The sequence below is a fragment of the Hippocampus comes genome, unplaced genomic scaffold (genome assembly GCF_001891065.2).
Source record: "Hippocampus comes isolate QL1 unplaced genomic scaffold, H_comes_QL1_v1.1 scaffold74, whole genome shotgun sequence".
Taxonomy (NCBI): domain Eukaryota; kingdom Metazoa; phylum Chordata; class Actinopteri; order Syngnathiformes; family Syngnathidae; genus Hippocampus; species Hippocampus comes.
The window spans coordinates 177,830-198,114 of NW_017804812.1; the positions used below are offsets into that span (position 1 = coordinate 177,830).

The 20,285-nt window shown below is 47.2% G+C and overlaps 2 protein-coding genes across 5 annotated transcripts in view; both read right to left on the bottom strand.

Moving 5' to 3' along the window:
* dusp3a (dual specificity phosphatase 3a) overlaps positions 1 to 20,285 on the bottom strand; it is a 37,430-nt gene that overhangs the window by 14,927 nt on the left and 2,218 nt on the right. For 3 of the 4 annotated variants that reach the window (XM_019864268.1, XM_019864252.1, XM_019864260.1), the window contains exons 2-5: positions 19,864 to 20,096; positions 18,946 to 19,151; positions 3,108 to 3,206; positions 8 to 899 (exon numbers count right to left, since the gene is read on the bottom strand). In XM_019864268.1, coding sequence (XP_019719827.1) covers positions 3,144 to 3,206; positions 18,946 to 19,151; positions 19,864 to 20,096 — 502 coding nt within the window. In that variant the 3' untranslated portion in view covers positions 8 to 899; positions 3,108 to 3,143. The remainder of the gene's footprint in view (positions 1 to 7; positions 900 to 3,107; positions 3,207 to 18,945; positions 19,152 to 19,863; positions 20,097 to 20,285) is intronic. The other variant, XM_019864277.1, reaches the window with a different exon arrangement.
* Positions 3,286 to 8,490, bottom strand: sost (sclerostin). The gene is made up of 2 exons (XM_019864239.1): positions 8,171 to 8,490; positions 3,286 to 4,769 (listed from the first exon to the last, which is right to left on the bottom strand). Exons 1-2 carry the CDS (start codon positions 8,394 to 8,396, stop codon positions 4,354 to 4,356), a joined length of 642 nt encoding a protein of 213 aa, XP_019719798.1. The 5' UTR covers positions 8,397 to 8,490; the 3' UTR covers positions 3,286 to 4,353.

Here is a 20,285-nt window from a genome sequence, read left to right on the forward strand (position 1 = left end):
CCCTCACCAATTAGTGAATTTTTCTGTCCAACTATTGAGAAACTCTTCATTGCTCCTTTGGGCTGTTGTGCTGCCACTTCTCTCTCTTTCCCCCTCCTCCTCTTAGGTGTCTGCGTGGCGATGATCGGAGTAAAGTTCTTGCTGTAAGCATTTTGCATCAGTTATATTCCCAAATGATTATTCTACAACATCCCTGGGAATGTCCTGTGACTGGTAAGCTATTTTCAGAACAGACTCGCAATGGGGCATTCACAACTTGTAAATTTCTGTTCTTTGTTTCAAAGCTTATTCCATATAGTGAGTAACATTGACCACTTTATAGTGTTTTGCAAGGCCACCAAATTTATTGAATAGTTTCCCGGCGAGTATCTCAAGGAGCGAGTTATGAGTCGTCTTTCGGGACTTTGTGTGCGTGTGGCTGGATTGAACTCTTCCGAGTCAACCTCCGCTCGGTAGACTAACTGTCGAGTGACGTTGTGTAAACTTGTGTCGCTACTCGCGAAGCTTAGCCATGCTTCCCGCAAGCAAACCCGCCGATGCTTCAAGCAAAGCCGCTTTTCCGAGGTCAAACACGTCGACTACGAAAACAAACTGCGCTTCTCTAATCCTGCGCGGAACATATTTCACTTGAAAACGGCGCGTTTTTCAACAGGATCCATCAGGGGATGATGAGTAACGGCGAGGAAATTCCTGCAGAACTTCAGACTAAGAAGTCTCCCGTTGACAGCCGCTTCCTCAACTCCTGTTGTCCTTGTAGCATTTGGTTAACTCGGACTCGGCCGAGCGACTGATGTTTATTCGGTTCAGCAGAAGCCCTTTTGACCCATAAAGATCATCTGCTCATCGCTGGATGAGTGACGGCCATCTTAGAGCATCTTCTTTACTGTACTTAAAAGTCCCTGTAAAATGCAAATAAAAATGTCACAACAAATGTGAGTCGCCAGGGCTATAAAATTAGGGTTCAAATTCATGAAAAATGAAGCCAATTTCTCAACTCTCGGATGTTATAGACTTGTGCACGGAATATGTAAAACCACGGTGCACTAAAAAAATGGATGCTACTTGATCTAGCAACTTATTTCTGTTTACGCAACCCTACATGGTCGGGCTGTGGCAATAAAAAACACCTATAGACACCACAAGGTGGAACAGACCCCACTAGGTCGTTACGGGGATTCCCACACTACAGTGAGAGGCGCTAGCCACCAGCTAGCTTGCAAGCTTCCAGGGATCCTCTCGACCGTCAGACGGGCGGGAGGCTGGTCCGTGGCATTGCCTCCTCACTTGGGGAAGTCAAGGAACAACACCGAGCTGTTCTGGAAATTGTGGCATCCAAGGAAGCTGTATTTTCGGGATTTAGATATAGCTAGCTAGCTCACACGACTGATAGAAATGGGCCTTGAAGTAATGAAGTATCTCCCAAATGTCGAATGTCTCAGGTCATTCGCTATTTTAACAGTTTCAGTATCCTGTCAGAAAAGTGGGAAAATTTTGTGCATTTTTTTTTTCCATCATGCCAAGTCAAGTTGTCAAAACAGATATTGTATCTATGAGTAAACATTCATTTTTGCTTTTGTACTTGAGTACATTTCACTCTGTGCCTTTTAATCAAGAAAGATGTTTTTAAATCATTCAGCTTTTAGTAATGTCAGTACGTTCTTCGAGCTACTGAAAAAAACCTACAAGGACTTGAGAAGAAATTCAACGTCTTGCCTCTTGAAAGTCAACAGTTTGGTCTGATCACGCTGAACCGTACACACGCCTTTGATTACAGCAGTCGTTTGCAGTCTTGGGAAACGCTTGATTGAAAACTACTACGGGTGGGGCCCGCGGGGGCGGAATCATCTTGACGTGGCGTAATTGCCGCCGAAGGCCGGTATGTTTGCAGTTCCAGTGAAATGTTTTTCATCTCCGCAAAGCCTCCTGGACAGCTGTTGGTTGCACAAGCTGTCGGTGCAGAAACTCAACACATTACCGACTTTTATTAGGTTAGCTTTTGGCAGGCCGCAGGAATTGTTTTGTTGAACGTTTTATGATCGATCCCGTTTCATGTGGATGTCACTTGTATTAGTGACGTCGGTGCTTTTATGAGATGAATACCTCTGGCAGAGCATGCATTTGGACGGGATAATATCCCTCCCTGCAGATGATACGCCAAAAAAGAATAAATAAATAAATTCACAAGTGTTACATCCATGAGCTGAACAATACAAAAGAGTGTCATCAGCAGGTTGCAACCAAGACCGGAAGAGTCACAGAAAGGCAAAGCAGTGGACGTCCTGTAAATATTCCTTCTTGTTGGAGAACCAGGAGGTCAAATATCCCAAACTTTTTGTGAGAAGTATATCTGACCAAAATGTCCCCGCCAGGTCCTAAGCAACGAGCTTTGGGAACGAGGCTTTTTACAACAAACGTGTTCTGCATTTTTGTCTGGAGTTACAGCGGGGGTGGTACAACGGAGGCATGATTGAAGGCTCGCCGACAGCATGGGGACGGACTGAATTCCTCCCGGTCCTCTCACTTGCGTTCCCACATCAGGACCGAGGAAGCCGGCGAGCATTTATCGTGGTCAGTGTGTCAGATCTATAAATATTTTCTCAAGGCCGAGAGCGTTTGTGGCAATACGAGGAGCCGGTTTTCATAGGGGCGGCGGGCCTGTGGGACACGTGCACCTGGAGTTGCGAGCACCTCTGATGACACTTCGAGCGAGCATGGTGGATGTGATGCACCGGTGGGGAGTAGATCGCGCTTGACGTCTCCTGCTCCGCGGTCGGTCGGGATAAAGGGTCACTGGGAGTTCGCATTGTTGTGCGCACGTTAACGCGGGACAGATGCTTTGTCGGCGTCACCGTGCCGCAGTCTAAGGTTTCTTGGTGGAGACTCTCTCCATTTTGGCCGAGCGAGCAAACGCATGGGCATGTCTGTTCTCTCCGGGAAAACAGGGCTTGGGAATGACATAATGACCACCCGCTCGGGATGATGTAATGAAACGTGATCTCGACGATGCTCCCAGAGAACGCCAGAAAGACAGATCTGTGGTTTCCACCGTCGAGTTTTGTATTGTGCTTGCACCTTGTTTATTTAGAGGTCTTGAAATGCTGACTTACCTCCAAATTTTGTTGTCACGGTGATCTATCACGAGGCTACGGTCGAGCACGTTTTACGTCGTGGTGTCGGAACCCGCCCGCCGTACAATGAGGAAGCATCTGTAATTGCCATGAGGTCCAAGGTCAGGGGTCAATGACACGTTCAACGCAGGATATTTGAATAAAACAACAAGCAGGGCACTTTTGAAATATATCTGGATTGGCTTTATTTACGTACTGCACAGTATTTCATTGCGCTATCGCACTAGATGACAATAATGGCGGTTATTATATACTACAAAAAAAGGTTGCATAAATAATTCAAATGTGGAAATAAAAAATAAATATGCAGTTCATTCCTTTGTGGAAATTGGCCTCTTCACCACCCACCGGCTCACACTTGATCCGCCCCTTTAGCCTGGCGAGGGCAACACTCAGCTATGATCTGTACAGTCTGTGACATCCTTTTCAGTTGCTCATTTGAAAAAGTCAAAATAAGCTGCAAACATCGTCGGGATGCTTTCAAATCGGTGGGGAATGACAGGAGCGTTTGCGGAAACGCCCACCTCGTCCACAACAAAAAAAGGCCAAGCGTCTTTGCGGTGCGGTTGTATTTACAGACCGGCAGGAGGAGGGTCGCTCTGATATCAGGTCCGTTTCATGGGCTCGCTCAACTCGTAATTCCAAGTCATGCCGAGTGCATGTCATCAGCCGAGAGCGCCGCGGGGCTATCGAGGCCCTTGGGGGGGAGGGCCCCGGAAGGCGGAAAGAGGTGGGAGGCCTCTTTCCGAAGCTGTCACCATCCCTCCGTCGGAGCCCCCTACCCCCTTGAGCTGCCAGTGTCCCATCTCGGCAGAAGCAGATGGATTACGACCTCTTGAGTGCACCTTGTCCGCCTTAAATGCAGCAGTGGGAGCAAGCGTTGTGGTGTTTGTACAGATGGCTCGGAGGGCCCGGCGGGGAGGATGTTTGCTACGCTTCAGATGCCTTTATATCAGGACGGGGCCCCGCTGCGATGTCTCCTCGTAGCGAACCTGGTCATTTAGGCTTTGTCATGCAGAAAAGAAAACTGAGATTGGCAAAAAAACACCAAGTCAGCCCAGTTTGTGAAGTCGCCCTGGAGTGAAATTGTTCTTGCGTGTCCTCCCCAATAGAGAGCGGGAGAGCGAGAGAGAGCAAGAGAGAGAGAGCGAGAGAGAGCGAGAGAGAGAGAGAGAGAGAGATATATCAGTCGGGTTGTTTGGGTGTTGTCAACAAACTCGGAGGTTTAATACGAGTTGTCCGTCAACGGCGTCTTGTTCTTGTTCCGGTCCTGGGACGAACGGCCGTGCTTCTTGTTGCGGGGTAACCGCGGGACCTCCTTGGCCTCGGACTGGTTATGGTGCGGCCGGAAGCGCTTGCAGTTACAGGAGGTGACCACGCGGATCTTGTAAGTCCGAGTGTTGCCGTTGGGACAGTACAGCTGGACCCGACGGGTCCGCGAGTGCGCCGGGATGCAACGGTAGTCCGAGGCCCCGCCGCCGGTTCTCCACCACTTCCCGCGGCCGATGGAGTTGGGCATGAGATGCGAGGGCAAACACTGGCCCGAGCACACCAGCTCCTTCACCGGCTTGGCGCTACGACAGGATCCGTCTGTGATGTAGCGGGTGGAGCGCAGTTCCCTGCAGCTCAGCTCCGAGGCACCTGGGAAGCAACGGGGGGGGAATGATATTGCCGTTACGCTCCATGACAAGACAAACACTGGAAGACTGTTGCAGTTAAACGGCTTCGTCACTGACTAACCGGATGGTCAATGACTCAACAGCAGTTCGAAATGGGGATCAACACACATGGATTTACAGACGTTGGAAGTCCAAATACTTTGTCACTGGACGCTTATATTCCCCATTTGTAGCCTTATTGAAGTAAATTGAGGTTGTCAGCAACAAGAATAGCCTGTGGCGAATGCATTGTGCCAACCTAAAAAACACCAGTTCCATCTCGGTGTTATTTTTTATTAATAATAATAATAATAATCAAGAAAAATACGGTACAAGTCGTGTAGGTTATACTTTTTCCAGGCGCTCTCTTTACTTAGGTACTGATTTTGTTTGTCAGTTCACGTTAGCAAAGCTATGAGAAGACATTTTGATGGCATGAAAGCCAAGGCCAAGGCTCGCTAGCCTTTTTTTTTTTTCTTGTTACAAGACAATCTCGTAAAAAAGGGCGACTCGGTGATGAGTGTACATCCGCTTCACGGTTTTAAGGTTGGGGGGTTGAAATCCGTGCCGCGGCCTTCCTACGTGTAGGTTGCATGTACTGTACTTTCTGTACATTCCTGATCATGTCCGTCAGATTGAATTAGACTGAACGCGTGTACTAACAAGGTTGTTGTTTTGGTTTTTTGTCGTGGCTACATCTTGAAGTAGTTTAGGATTGAAGGTATTTCAAGGGGTGGATTTTGCATCCTTAACGGGCAGCCATAGGAATTCTCAGTGAATGAAATAATTTAATTCCAAGTACAGTCAACACGTAATCACTGAGGCCAGAAAGGGGGAAATTGGAATTAGGTTCCCCAAAATAGCACATTTCGTCTTTTAATACACCGTGTTTGGTCCCCTGTCAGCGGCCGTTTCGCTCTACAGTTCTCTTCAACAATCACCGGGCTCAACTTTGTTACAGTTGGCCTGCATTTTTTTTTTTTAAGTCGAGAGGATTAGCGCAGAGCTTCAGCCTTTTCTAATTTGCCTGTCGATTGCTACTGACCAAATCAGCGTTTTTTTCCCAAGGCGCATACAAAGCGTTTCACAAAAGGAAAATCTAAACACAGATGTCAGAAGAAATATATATACCCAACTGAAAAATAATTGAACCGTTTCTAATTGAGAATGGACTTCTTTCCCCAACTGAAAAATAATTGAACCGTTTCTAATTGAGAATGGAGTCATGCATAATTGCTTGTGTTTGCAACACACGTCCCCAATTGCAAAATTAGGTCACAAAATTACAGCGGGATTTGCTTTGCTAGTTTTAAAAAAAAACAACACACATTTAGTCACGTTGGAAGCTGTGGACATGTGCGTTTGTTATTTTACTTTCATCCGCGTTGCCCGGTGGCTAAGGTCTCCGGACGCAGATGTCCAGCTGGCAGCCATCAGCTGTTTGTGGAGGAGCCAGTAAAGCGCTTCGTGAAAGCTTTAATGGAGCTCCGAGCTTACAGGGGAAGCCTGGCACACACGGCGGTGCTGGCCCTCGCTAACGTGCTAACTCAAGGCTAAACGGCCATCTGCTTTACGCACCAAACAAGAGCCGGGAAGGAAAAAAAAAAGTGTCATCTTAAATTTCGGCTGCATCTTTGCTAGATGCATTGTGCATTTTTTTTTTATGTTGTTTCTTTCTTTTGGCGGTGTGTTAAAAGGGCCAAACAAACAACGGGCAAGGGATCTGCTTTCCTGTGGGCCCGCTTCACAAAAAGGGACCAACAAAAGGATTCACGGGAAGCGACTTCCGTTTTATTCTCCCAGAGAAAACCCGATCCCGATGTTTTTATCCCGCGGCCGCAATACACGACGACGACTCGCACGATCACTCCAAGGTTGGCTCGGCTTGTCAGCTAAGATTTAGCTGTGAGCTCATATGGCGGTATCTGGATTTGGAGGCGCATGCTATGTAAAGAGTTGGAAGGGCTTTTCGCGGTTTCGCCATTGGTGGCCGATGACGGGTTTGTTTTTGAGAGAGCTGCAATTTTCGGTTTTGATCCCGCCACGTGACAGCACTCATCAAAAGGTGATCCCGTCGCTTTGCAAACATTGTGAACTGACAAAAAAAATAAAGCATCATCAGCTGCTGATGCCTCGAACAACAACAACACGATGGTGGATTTCAGGCTGACACAAAACTGGCATTCACCATGAATCATTCCCGGAGCCGACAGAATTTTCTTTACTAAGGCCACACTCCAGTCAAGTGGAAACCTTAAACCAGCAATGAAGTATTTGGAAAACACACAGGCGAAAGAAGACCTCAAATCTGACGCTTGCATATCTAAGCCCTTGGCGTTCGGTTGAAGCTTCGTTTTCCTTCCCGGGCCCACAGGTGGGAATCATTCTCAAAAGGCAGCGTTGCGTTTAAAAAAAAAAAAAAAAGAAGCAACTGCCAAAGGCCCCTCATGGACAGTCGCAGCCAGAAGAAGGCCGATGTTTTCTATTAGGGCCGACATGTTCCTGCAATTAGAGGCTTGCATCCCTCAGCGAAGCTTGACTAATAGCGTCAAGCGAGACGGGCAATAAACTGATGAACAAATGAGGGTGGGGGGCGGGAGTGGGTCCCCCATGTCTCCGAATCGCAGGAATGTGTGTGTGTGTGTGTGTGTGAATTTGATTCCGATGCGATCTAAAGAAAGCCAAATTGAAAACCAAAAGAGAGCGAAGTTCAAGTGTCTTAATTAAGATGCCTTTGACAAAGATTTGTGGCATGCCAAAAAAAAATCATGACGTGATGCAGCCAAAATGGCCAATTCGAGTGCAAGGAACCATTTTTAAACAGACAAGGCATCGGCATTGATGTTCGATTGCACTGAAATGGCTTTACGATCGTTCAGGGCTGGTCATGATTTTTAATCAAGTCTTAGAATGTGACATTTCTCAGTATTTAAAATTTCATTTCCAAGTGTCAAAGCATCAAACACGGGGAATATTCTAGTCAAGAAAACATTCAGGAGGATTTCAGGTCTTTTCCGCTTTCGCCTGCGGGCTTTCTGTCAATCAAGCATCGTCAAATAAGCACGTTGCGCAATCACACTTGTTTGTAAAAATCGGCAAATGATGACAAGCCAAATCAGTTTGATGTGCTCGATCCCCATTGCGAAAAAGACAACGCAAATGCACAACCGACTGAATCCCTCCAGTTTTGTACATTATCCATATTTCATATATATTACTTGCTTTGCAAAATTATCTTCCAATAGTTTGTAAGTCATAAAAACTCATTAAAAAGTGTTCATATATGGGAGGGGTAAAACAATTTTAACGTGTTATATGGCCTTAAGCTGAGTACGTCACACATATCGCATTTTTAAGCATAAGATGATAAAAGAGAACACTCACTGTAGGAGACGGAGTTGCTCGTTCTTCCGCCGCTTTTGGCCCTGTTGTTGTTGTTGTTGTTGTTATTCATCGTGCTGTTGTTGCCGTCGCCGCCGTGCGTGTAGTCCACGATGAACTCCGTGCCGGCGTTGGACACCTGCCTCCAAGCCTTGGCGGCGGCTCCGGAGGCGCAGCAGCATCCGCGGAGCAGCAGGAGGCTGAGGAGCAGCGGGGGAGCGGCGCGCATGCTGCAGCCGGGAGGACGACGGCGAAGTGGGGCAAGAGGGGGAGGTGGTGGTTGTGCGAGGTGGGCGGGTGGGATTCTTGTGGAGGGCTGAGAGGCGCGCTCACGCCTTTTAAAGCCTCTGGCGGGAGGCTGCCAATTAGGCGGTGACGTAGAGAGGAAGAGGGAGGGCCCCCCCCCCCCCCCCTGATGTTGCAGGTTTTTCCTTTCGGTGGGCCACATTGTTGCGTCATCGCATCGCAAGTCCGTCAAAATGCTGGCACGACTGCTCTTCTTTCGGTCTTATTTTTTGACACGTAAGGAGGAAATCAGGCACGATTGGGATTTTAAGGGTATGTAAAATTCTTCGGGGTCCATATTTCATTTTATATGTTGCCACGTCACTGGTAGCGCTGGCCGACCTAATTTCCAGTCGCAATGTAAATTTCTTTAGTCGGTCTGATTTTAAATTCGTCCTTCGTGAGTCAGCATTTTCCTGTCCTATGATTGGCCGGTCAGAGCAAAACCTGCGACAGCCAAACATGACAGGAAAAGATCTGTAGCGATCTGCACACATGAACATATTTAATAATGAATATGCCGAATTTGTGAGTCGATTAATATCGATTGTGAACTGCCCCGGATGATGTACGCAGCACACTTGTGTGCCGTTATATTGCGGTTTGGTCTAGTATGAATAGTTTCTCTAATTGCATGGTGGTTTGAAGAAGTGGATTGAGTCCGCGCTGAAAACTCGGGTACTCAATGCAAAGCCGGCCGCTGTTTATGGATCTGTTTCAAATTAGACATTGTTGACGGGAGAGCCTCTTGGCATCCTCAGCATGTCAGCGCTTTGACGAGCGCTGACAGATTGAGGCTTCTCCAAGGGAAAGGGGAAGGATTCCAAATCGAGATCCCCCTCCACGCTTTCCCCACGGACTCGGGTTAACATCAGCGTGACATTTCGACCTTCTTGCGTTCACCCCGAGAGACGCCGACGTCGTCGCCCCTCTCGTCTCGGGCCTTTGTATTTCTCCGTGCTCCTGCCGCTCTTTGATTTGTCACGCATAAAAATCAAGGATGGGGATGACAAGAGCCAGCAAAAGTGAGCCTGCGCAGGTCCACTTCTGTTCCCTATGAGCTCAGCCCGATAACCGCTGCCCTTTCTTTGGTCCAAGTGACTTTGCCCCCACCCCCCTCACTATGAGTGCAAAACAAGGTGAATAATCGTTGGATTAAGAGTCTGACGCATGTATCTGGTGACTGAGGAAACACTGCCGCCTAGAGGGAGAAGGAGCAAGGGTAATGTCCAAGGCAAAGGAGGATTGTAAACAAATCAAATATAGGTGGCAAAAAGTACATGTAGTCAAGCAATAACGACGACACAAATTTACTTCTGGCCCCGCTTCGTAACACACAAAGCGATTATTCTATTGCATGGATGACAACAAACAGATACACGAGTTAGCGGTACCTTTTATAAGTGGAGGAGCATTTAACTGCCCTGTTATCATATTCTGGCATAAACAGATTACAAGTATATTTTTAAAAGATAGTCATTTTTAACAGAGGATAAAGAATATATGCCTGTTAGTGTCGGTGTACGCAGCGTTTTACATGCATTGTGTGCCAAGTTGTTTATTATTACCGTGACGTCAAAAAACAATCGAGGTTTCATTAGCCCATCAAAGTTGTTTTACATTGTTAGCATTAAGCTAGCGGATTTTCATAAGACCAAGATAATGTGGTTTTGTGAAATACAACTGTGTGCAATTCTGTTTGTTTGATGTTTACTTGCACTCAAAGTTTTGCTCGCAACTCAGGACGAAAAAAATATAATCAGCCAAATAATACAATAAAAAAAAAAAAAAGGAGGAAATCTTATATCTGTCATGTTATTTGATGACTTGGCTTGTCCGTGCGGGTATTTTGTTTTCAGGGAACACAAAAGCATGACTAGATGCTTCCCATGTGTCCTTTAACAGCGAGGAGATGCCGCGTCATGTTGTGTGAAGTCGTGCCAAGTGGCGACGGAGCACCTCTGATTAGCATCTCGCGACAGACGTCGGTCACAATCTTCATTTGGACCTTTATGGTTTCCTTCACGGAGTCCCCGGGGGCCCTTTTGCGCGTTTGGTTTTGTTTTGAAAATCATCATTGCAGTAAAATAACAGTCAGATGTTCGCCACAATGGAAGAAAGCCTCCGGCGCTGTAGCTGATGGCAGATTGCAACTTTCATTCAATTGAGACGACAACAAAAAGTATCAAGGCCCGCACGGCACTTCATTCATGACTGAACTGATGACAAGCTGAACCGAAACACCTCTGCCAAAAGGCGACCGACTTTTCGGTTGTATCGCAAGAGCACGTCTGGTTCTGCAACTATTTTTTTTTTTTTTTTTTATGAGGTGCCGAGTGCCTGCAACTCGTTTGACTGTGATTCCACATGTCAAATCGGACTGCGCGCTGCGCGCGGGGTCCACGTTGACCCGAGTCGCATTTTGACATCGCGCAGTCGGCGTCGGTATGCGAGCCGGGTGTCAATCAAGCTGCAACCCGCGCGGCATTAGCGTTGTTGTTGCGCCAACATGTGGCAGCAATCAGCACGCGCAACCGCAATAAGCGCCGGCAAACAGCGGTCGCGCCACACTCTCAAGATATGCGAAGCACGCTGGATGTAAATGGCCTGTCATGTTCTCACACGAGCCCGACCGAGTCCTTCGCACCAACTGCGCTTCACGCGGACACGCGCTGATCAGCTGTGACAGCAAACTCTCAAGTTCAAGTACCGACATATGGCGGCCCGCTCGCAGGCATCTCGTACGAAAAGTCAAATGTTCACCAGACAACCCGAAACGAGCGCATGCTGCTATTTTTTCACCTTGGGACGGTAAAGGTCTTGAATTTGACAAATTTTGCTTTTCTTCCGATCTTTCAACGGACCCCCCCGTTTTAAACACCGAGAGCTGTTAGGTTCTTATCCTGACTGTTTATCTACTGGCAGCCGCCATGGTTTTTGGGTTCTCTGGCAGCCAACGAGGTCAGCTGGAGTTGAGTGCCTGCTACGGGGCAGCAGAGGAACAGTAAGCACAAAAAATAAATAAATAAATAAATAAAATGGGATGCTCATACTACTCTGATCTTTTACGAGTCTTCCACACAGGAAAACTGGAGATTTGACCCTGGCGGGCAGTAAATCCCCAAATTGTCATTGTTTGTCTGCAGACTATTCAGATAATCTTCCAAATAGATAGTACTTCCATTGAAGCGGCCAAGTAGGAAGTTGGCCTGCGGGAGCGAGGCTGGCTGGACCTCAGACAAGAAATGGCGCTCTTTCCAAACAACCCCGAGGCCCTTGCTTGTCGGACATGTGCTGTTCTTATGAAGGAGTCGACTAAACATTCGCAGAACATTGATCACAGGCTTTGGGAGAGCTCGGCTTCAGCTCCTGAATGCTATTTTTTTTTGTTGTTGTTTCAGGTTTCTGGTTAGAGTGCAATCATACACATTTTCCATGAACGAGGGTCTTTTAGTCCCAGGTTCAACAAATGCCGCTGAAGCACACAGCACTCGTATGTCGCTTGCTTGTATCGTGTCCAAAACACTCTGTTCCTTTGAGACTATTTATTACTTTCCGCAGCTGGGAGACTCAAGTCACGTTGACTTGACTCAAGTCAGACCTAAGTCGTCAATTTTAGGACGAGAGATTTGCTCGGCTAAAACTTTGGAAAGACTCAAATTGGCTGATTTGGTATTCATTTCAGAGACAGCGGTTAAGTGGACATCTTATCATGTTATCAGTTTACAGGGTGCATGAAAGGGTTAAACTCAAAGGTTAAGTAAGACTTGAGACACACAGGATAACCTACGTGTTACTTAAGTGTCTAACTGGGGACTATTCATCCAAAGTTGTATCATACGTGGTCTTATGTTCCTCGAATCACCTTTTGCCAGTATTGCATGTCACCAGGTCGCCCCTCTTCCGGGGTCTTACGATACCAGTCGGTCATCATTTCTGAATTTGTCATTTGGGAGATTTCAGGCTGTGGCTATGTCGGAGAAAAGGAACCGTATTTACTGGCATAAACGATTTGAAACCAACACACACACCCCCGCCCTCCTAAATCAAAACAAGCTGCATTTCCATTGATAAACGGATAATTTAAGGGCAGTGTGACGGATCCTGGTGGGGTCTCGCATTCCCACTGAAATGGCAGATCGCCCAGGATAATCTGCACAAGGTGCTAATTGACCATCTAAGTACAAGCAGACGAACGCCAATGCTACGTGTGGTTATTTTCAACGTGTTTTGTTTTTTTTTAGTTTTTTCCATTACAAGATCAATAAGTCAAGCAAAAAAGCATGTGAGAATAATCTAGCCCCTTGCGGTGTTTAATTCGCCGAAGCATAATGACAAGCAGAACGTCTCGGCGGCAGCGGTGCGCTGTCAATCGCGAGGCCACCCACGGTGCAGCTCCCCCCCACCTTCGCGGATGCAGAAACCTTGCTCGCCTGCGCCTCTCCACTGAGTATGACGCCAACCTTTTGGGCAGAAGCCAGCGCGTGACATGACCGGTGCCCTGCTGCCTTCGCGAACGGCAACACCTCGGTGATGCCGAGTTGTGCTGTATGTGTATAAGGGGAGCAAAATTCACAGCAGGATTTTTGATCTATGAAGAGCCCAAGAAATTTCCAATCAAATTGACAGTCAACTTATGGATCAAATGCCTGTTGTCAAATTTATCGGAGCACAACACGTTGTACACCAAGTACTGAAACATTATAAATAGTTGGATATTTCCATTCAAAAGTTCAGAAAAGGTCAAATGACTTCAAGATGGGACGGCGAACGTAGCACGAGTGAGCTTCATCCTGAAATTTCATCAAATAGCCATATACGCCTCCCTTCTGAGCATTCTAAATGCACCGTTATCCCGTCAACCAATAGACGGCCGCTCTCCTCGACTCGAACCGTGGCTTGTATTCGACCTGAGCTGGCTCCCAAAGTCACAAGTGTGGATGTCTGGCGCCGCACTGTGAACATTTTCAAACGCTTTGTGTAACTTGCATTGTTCCGTGTCAGAGGTGTGCCGGTGCAACCGGCAACATCTGCTCGCACAACAGGATGATCGTGCGCAGCCTTAAGCAATTAAGCGAGGCAGCTAAAAAGGTATGTTTGAAAAGCTGCAAACGCCAGATCGGCTTTTTTTTTCCACAACAGCGCCTGACTTTTTAACCCTCCTACGCTCGTGAACGTCTTGTTCCGCTCTCAGAAATGCCAAACTAATGTCTGCACTGCACTAAAAAACACGATTCTGACATCAGTATGCAGCGCAGTCGCCAGGTACGTTCTTCGTCCTTCAGGGAGAGAACACTGACGAGGATTTTGCATTCACGATTTGAAATCGGACAGACGATCGCGTTGGCCGTCATGTGATTTTATAGCAGCGGCCGCAGATCATCCACATGCAATAAAATGTTTTTTTTTAAAACAGCACAGGGATGAAACAAGTGACACTGCGGGCGAAACCACTTGGAAGTGGATCTGAAGGGTTGGATGCTCCGCCTCCTCCCGCTTCATATTTTCTGATAAAGTAACGCTGTGCCACAGATGTGCTTCCACCGCGGCCTTGGGAGCATCGCTTGCTCTCAACCGAAAGAACGCTAACGTTTCGGAGGTCGGACGTGACGAGGCCCCCGGAGCTCTGCTGCCAACAACATTCTCAGCAGTGACGGGTGAAAACGTCAACGGTAAAAATAAAAAAAAGGCCAGAAATACCTGCGACTGATTACATGTCCTGTTTCTCACTCATGAATCATTTCCTCCATAAACAAGCATCCAACATCAGGTGATGTTAGCTTAGCAGGATATGAGCAAATGAACACATGACTCACGAAAATAAACACGTTTCCAGGCATTTGAGGTATTCGGCCCAAACAACTAAATCCGTATTGACACCGGCTCGCGTTTTTTCAAGCGAATTGCAGGATGCAGTCGGCTCTGATTTTGGCTTCGGCCGTAAACATTTCCATGCACAAGCAAACACATAGTTGGAATGCGTGTCACTTCATCACGCTGACGAGATGGGAGAGCCATTTGAGAAGAAAAGTGGCGGTGAGGGACCAATAGAACACGCTCGAACAAATTCTTGCTTCCTGCCCTGGCCTGGGCTCTCGGTGCCTGGCATTTTTTTTTTCTCCACCTGGGCGAGGTTGTTCATGCACGGGCCAGCGAGGCAGCCTTGTATTTTCAAACCAAAACAGATCATTTTGATGAATTTATGAGCTGCAGAATTCATGGAAATTAGACTTCCCGGCTCGCCCACACAGCTGCTCGGGAGAAATGACCCGTGCATGCACATTGCGGTGAAAAAAAAAAGACCTGGCTTCTGAACTGAAGCACCCCTGGCATCCAGACTTCGAAGACCACAAGTACTCTCAACTCTCCGATGCCAACGTGTGATGTCATTTCCTGGCTCCCTACGCTGGGCTGCATTGTGGACTATCGGCTAGCGTGTCTGCCTCGCGGCACTTTGGTTTGGGGGTTCAAATTTCATTTCTGTCCTCCCTGTGCATCCGCAGGTTCGTCCTCGCATTTCAAAAACATGCGAATATAAAGTCGTTAAGACACTAAAATGACTTTTGCGTGGTCTAAAACATTTTTGATTGATACATTTTATACACCACAATGAGGATAATCGTTTGGAAAGGTGTTTCCTAAAACGTTGTAACCAACACATACAGCAAAAAGAGCAGCCATCAGCAGGGTTGATAACTCAGTAGTTTATTTTTAACAAAGTTGTCCCGGATAAGAAAAACAAAACATAAACAAACAATCAAGTGCACTTCAACAAAGCCTTGCCCTCCCGCCATGAAGTGAAACAGACAAACGGAACGACACACTAAGGCTTCAGGTGGGCTGTGTCGTTTGGGTCGTCGTCGTCGTCAGCATCAAAGCGGGACAAAGCAGGAGTTAGGCAGCAGACTCCTCTTGTGCGAAAACCATTGAACACAACGAACAATAAGGGGTGTCCGCGCTGGTGTCTGCACTCCACCTGGCCCCCGAACTCCCACTTTGTTACTCCTTTCCGGCACTTGTTTAAAAAGCTCTCAGGTGGGAAAACGTAGCAGGGGGAAAAGGTGAACAAGTTCACACCAGATGAGTTTTCCATGATGTGCCGAGTATCGGTTGTCGGCCACGAGGGGCTCCCAACAAAAAGGAGACTTCAAGCGCAGATGTCCAAATTACACCACGGGAGACTTCACATTTGGACTCCAAAAATAAAATAAAAAAATAAAATAAAATAAATCACAGGAAGTTATCTGGGAGTCAAATGGACTCACAATGTTCGAAAGCAGCACTGTGAATCCATTATAATCACGGATAACGGGCCCGTGATGTCATCGTTTGTCAGAGAAGATGAAGTAGGGCGAGAACTTGTCCCGCACCTTTCCCCACCCAAAACAACGCTACGAAGATCCCCTTACATTCTCCCCAGTAAGCAGTTAACCGAACGTTATTACCGGCCAATATATTAGGCCAGCTTGGACACCGAATGCAGCAATTCACCATTTAGTGCATGTTACATATGACGTAGTAAATATCACGATATACGATTTGACATTCGCAGTTCTGAAACCGACAAGAGCGGAGCACGGCGAGAGCTCCCCCAAAAGTGACGCCGGATGCGCATTGCCGCTCAACAACACAAATTGGAAAAGCGATGCTTTGAATTTTACACCCAGAAATGACTGAGAAGGAAAAAGCGATGGGGTGAGTTTTTGGAACAGAATCCTGTTGGGGTAAATTTAAAAAAAAAATGACATTGATTAGACAGCAGGTGGCAGTGTTGGTTGGTGTCCGCACTTGATTATGGATCGACTGTCAGGCAAATGCTCAAATGTGAAGTAACGATTATGCCGTAGGGGATACGCAGATTGGTCCGTTTTTGCATGATGACTGTTTTAAATTTGGGGTGTTGAGAGGACGACGTCCACTACTGTCAAAGTTTCAGAATGAAACCTAAAATGCACTTTAAACTTCAGAGGTCAACTTTAGTTGACCTTCTCTGAACCGTTGAATGCACATGTTCAACTGTTCAACGTTTCAGGAGATTTTTCCACATCTTGCTGCTCTCCAACAAGGAGCTGAAGGTCAAAATTCACAACAGGTGTTTTTTTTTTTTTTTTTTTTAAAAGCCGCGCAAATGGTGAGTGCTGTTGATGACCAGCAATGTGTCATGCTGCTCTCATGATGTCAAAAATGTGAACAGCATGATGAAGAGGACTGCTTAAATACCAATTCTAATTGAACCAGAAAATGAATCGCTCCATTCACGGAACGAACACCTGTTGTGAATTTTGCCGTTCCGCTCCTTCGAGAACAGCAAGTCGAGCAAAAAATACTGAAACTCTGAATCTGGGATAGTTCAGAGAAGCTCAAATGAAGTTCACCTGTAAGGGTTGGAGTGCATTGTAGGCTTATCCCGATATTTCAACCATTCTATGGAATATTTTGAACCGAGACATGTTATCGTTACAAAATGCAATTATTTGGATAGATTTTGTGGCGGCGAGGCGAAAGAGTCGTCAGCACTTTTGCCTCACATATTTTGAGGTTCTGGTTTCGAATCCTTCACCCCAGCTTCCTCCCATATTCAAAAACCCTGAATGTAGGGCTAATCGAAGACTGTGAATCGTCTGGAGGTGCGAATATGAGAGGGAATGGTTGTCTATACGTGCTCTGCGGCTGCCTCTCGCCTACAAGTCAGCTGAGACTGTCTCTGGCTCGTACGCCAGCCAAATGAGATCAAGCGTGATAAGAAAATGGATGGATGGATGGATTTTGTGTCTGGGGAACCTCAAAGAAGCTTGAAGTAAATAGGCTTTTGGGTATTGATGTTTTGGTGATATTGTATCAGTGTAACGTTTTGTGTGGTCCCCGGGTCGGGATGAGGTGAGGAGGGGGCGGAAGCACGTGACACATTTTTGACAAAGCTCTCAGCTTGTTGAACGAGTGCACCTGATGGTTGTTGCCAAACGCTTTGGACGAACACAACTGAGCGCGCAGCACGCAGCGATGTGTTGGCCAAAGGACAAACAGGGGGAGGGGGGGGTCTCGGGTCAAGCCAGAATCGGGGAGGCCGTCTTGCAACTCCCCACACGCTCAGACGTCAGCAAACGCTGCTGCTGCAGCGCTGAGATGCATCTGGCAGCGTTTAGTTTTGTCTACGTCAAGTGGGGGCCAAGTCTTTGCTGCAGGAACACATTTGGTTGGAAATCGACCAAACAACCACTGCGCTCACAGAACGCCTCCTCAACGGAGCTGCTTTTCGGAGCGTAATGGAAGCACGCCCCCTAGTGGAAGTCCCGTATAGTGCTGGAAAGTGAATCAAAACCCCTTTCAAGCACCTTCTGGGGAAGTTGCCACATAAAGGGGGGTGGGGGCGGTGGGGGGTCACGGTCGCTTTGGCAAAATCGACCCGTTTTGCTCAGCGACAAACAAAGATGGATGCAATGGCATCAGGAGCACGACTGCCACCTGTGTCGCGATGCAGACGCACAATTCAGGATGGCGGATGCCACGGTTGCGGTCGCGGGGGAAAGATTTACATGCACGTCATATTATTTGAATCGTAATATATCGTAGGACATGTAAATGGATGACGGCGAGATTGAGTATTTTAGTCATATAGACGAATATAAAGTGATATATAGAAGACACGCGGACGATATATCGACACGTTACAGACACATTGCTCATACATTCATATATGTCAACACATACAGTAAATACGTATATACAGTACGCAGAGTACGTGTATATATTCATAAGCATGTATTTATACACATAGCAAAGGGAGAATAAATAGTGAGTTGATTGATGAGTGACACACGAGGCATAGCTGACTGTTAATGAACTGACAGATGTCCTTACATTCTATATATACCGTTTAGAAGATGGGGATGGGAGTATTGACATATATTGCAATGTTTCACTGTACACAAATTAAAAAAAAAAAAAATACGTTATGGGATGTGCGAACTGGCAGTGGATAAAATGACTTTCATCACTTTTGTCCCGTGACGCATTTGGAGAGTGTCAAACGGAGGATTCTGGGAGCCGCCGGGGTAGCCCGTGTTTTTTGAAAAAAAAAATGCTGTGAATCCACAGAATGCTTCCGTGCCTCGTGACATCGCATTGTCATTGGCCGTATATTTGACTTTTAGGATTCCGACATTTGCGGCAGTGAAACCTCTCTGAATGATTGTGCTGTCGTTCTTTAACTTTCGGAATCTCGGGAGTACAGAGGAGCATCGGAATGCTTGAAGTAGCTCGGTTCTTACGGCTGATCGGTGAGAGTTTACGGCAGCTCGTCATGGTGATTTTTGAAGGTAAACATGGACATGTGCGTGCAATTTGCGCGGAATGATCTACACTGATAAAAAAAGCATGTTCCAGAATACCCCTCAAATGGGTGCTGGTTTGCAAGAAGAGTCCTGGAGAGCAGCGGCGAAATCAGCGAAAGGCATGACGGGAGTTTGTTTCTATTTGGTCTTTAGTTTGCCCACCTCGCCGTTCAGCTTGCCCTCCCGAACCAGCTTCTCGTTGAGTTGGCACAGCAGGCGCAGGAAGCCGTCGTTGGGGCCGATCTCCCTCTTTTGCCGGACGGTGGCCACCGCCTGACGGGCGTCCATTTTGTGGCGCAGCATGAGGTAAGCCACCACCATGGTGGGCGAGCGGCTGTAGCCTTCCCTGCAGTGCACGTACACCTTCCCTGTGAGAAACAGCAACAGGATCAGTTGAATGCAAGGCCAGCGCGTCACTAAAAAAAGCACAGCGTTGCTAAGGATTGATTTTGGGTTTTTTTTTACAGTCTGTCCGGGCATGCAGTGAAACTAAGGCCGAGAAAAAGAGGCGGAGAAGGTCCCCAACTTAGCTCCAGCACAAGCTGTCGTTCCAAAGAGTAGAGAAAACACAATCAAAGGTCAGCAGTGTTGCAAAGGGGCCGGCGAGGAAGGGGGTAGAGTGCTCGCTCACAAGAAGACGGCGCCTGCACTGCCGTAATGGCGATGGAGCCGCTCACTAAAATCCTCCAACCTTCGACCTTTGAGAGCCGACTCGCGAACACGAGTCGAGAAATGTCGCGCGCAGCAAAATGTGACACCGCGGCAAAACACAGCAGATCCCGGCTCTGAATATTCAAGAGGGGAGCAGTTCTCAGTTTCGCGGAACGCTGATGCGGCAGGTTTAAGATCGAACATTTCATGTCAAAGATATGAAGGGGGCAATGACGCGTGCAACAGGTGCCGCCTTTTGCTGATATCCGAGAACTGGATCTGATAATGGAATATGGAGCAGGACTCTGGAGCGAGTCAGAATTAGCCGCAGATGATTGACTTCTGTCTTTAAGAGCACAAAGCATCACATCAATTCCACTCAATAAATGTTGACATACATGACATAGCAAGTGGCGTTATCGGTGTCACCTTTGCCGTTGTTGTGCGCGAGGGCCTTGTCGATAAAAACGGCGCCCTCCTCAAAGAAGGCACTGAGGTCAAATTGCTCCGTGTCGTTGGCCTTGATGCCGTGGTAGGCGATGCCCGTGCCGGCGTAGAAGTCGGCGCTGGTGTTGACGTGCATGAAGGAGGTGCCCTCCGCCATGTTGAGCACATGCGTCACGCCCAGCTTCTGCAGCCGCATTGCATTCTGGGCCACAAACCTGCAGCGGAAGGAGACAAAAGTGTTAATCCTCCTGAAGAAAAAGGAACATAAAGCACTGAAAGAGCACACTGGAGAGATGATTGACATGATTTTTTTATCACCGCAGCGATTAAAAAAAAAAGGAAGCCTGTCAGCACAGTGATGTACAGTATATGCTGCATCTTTCATAATAAAAAAAAAAACCCAG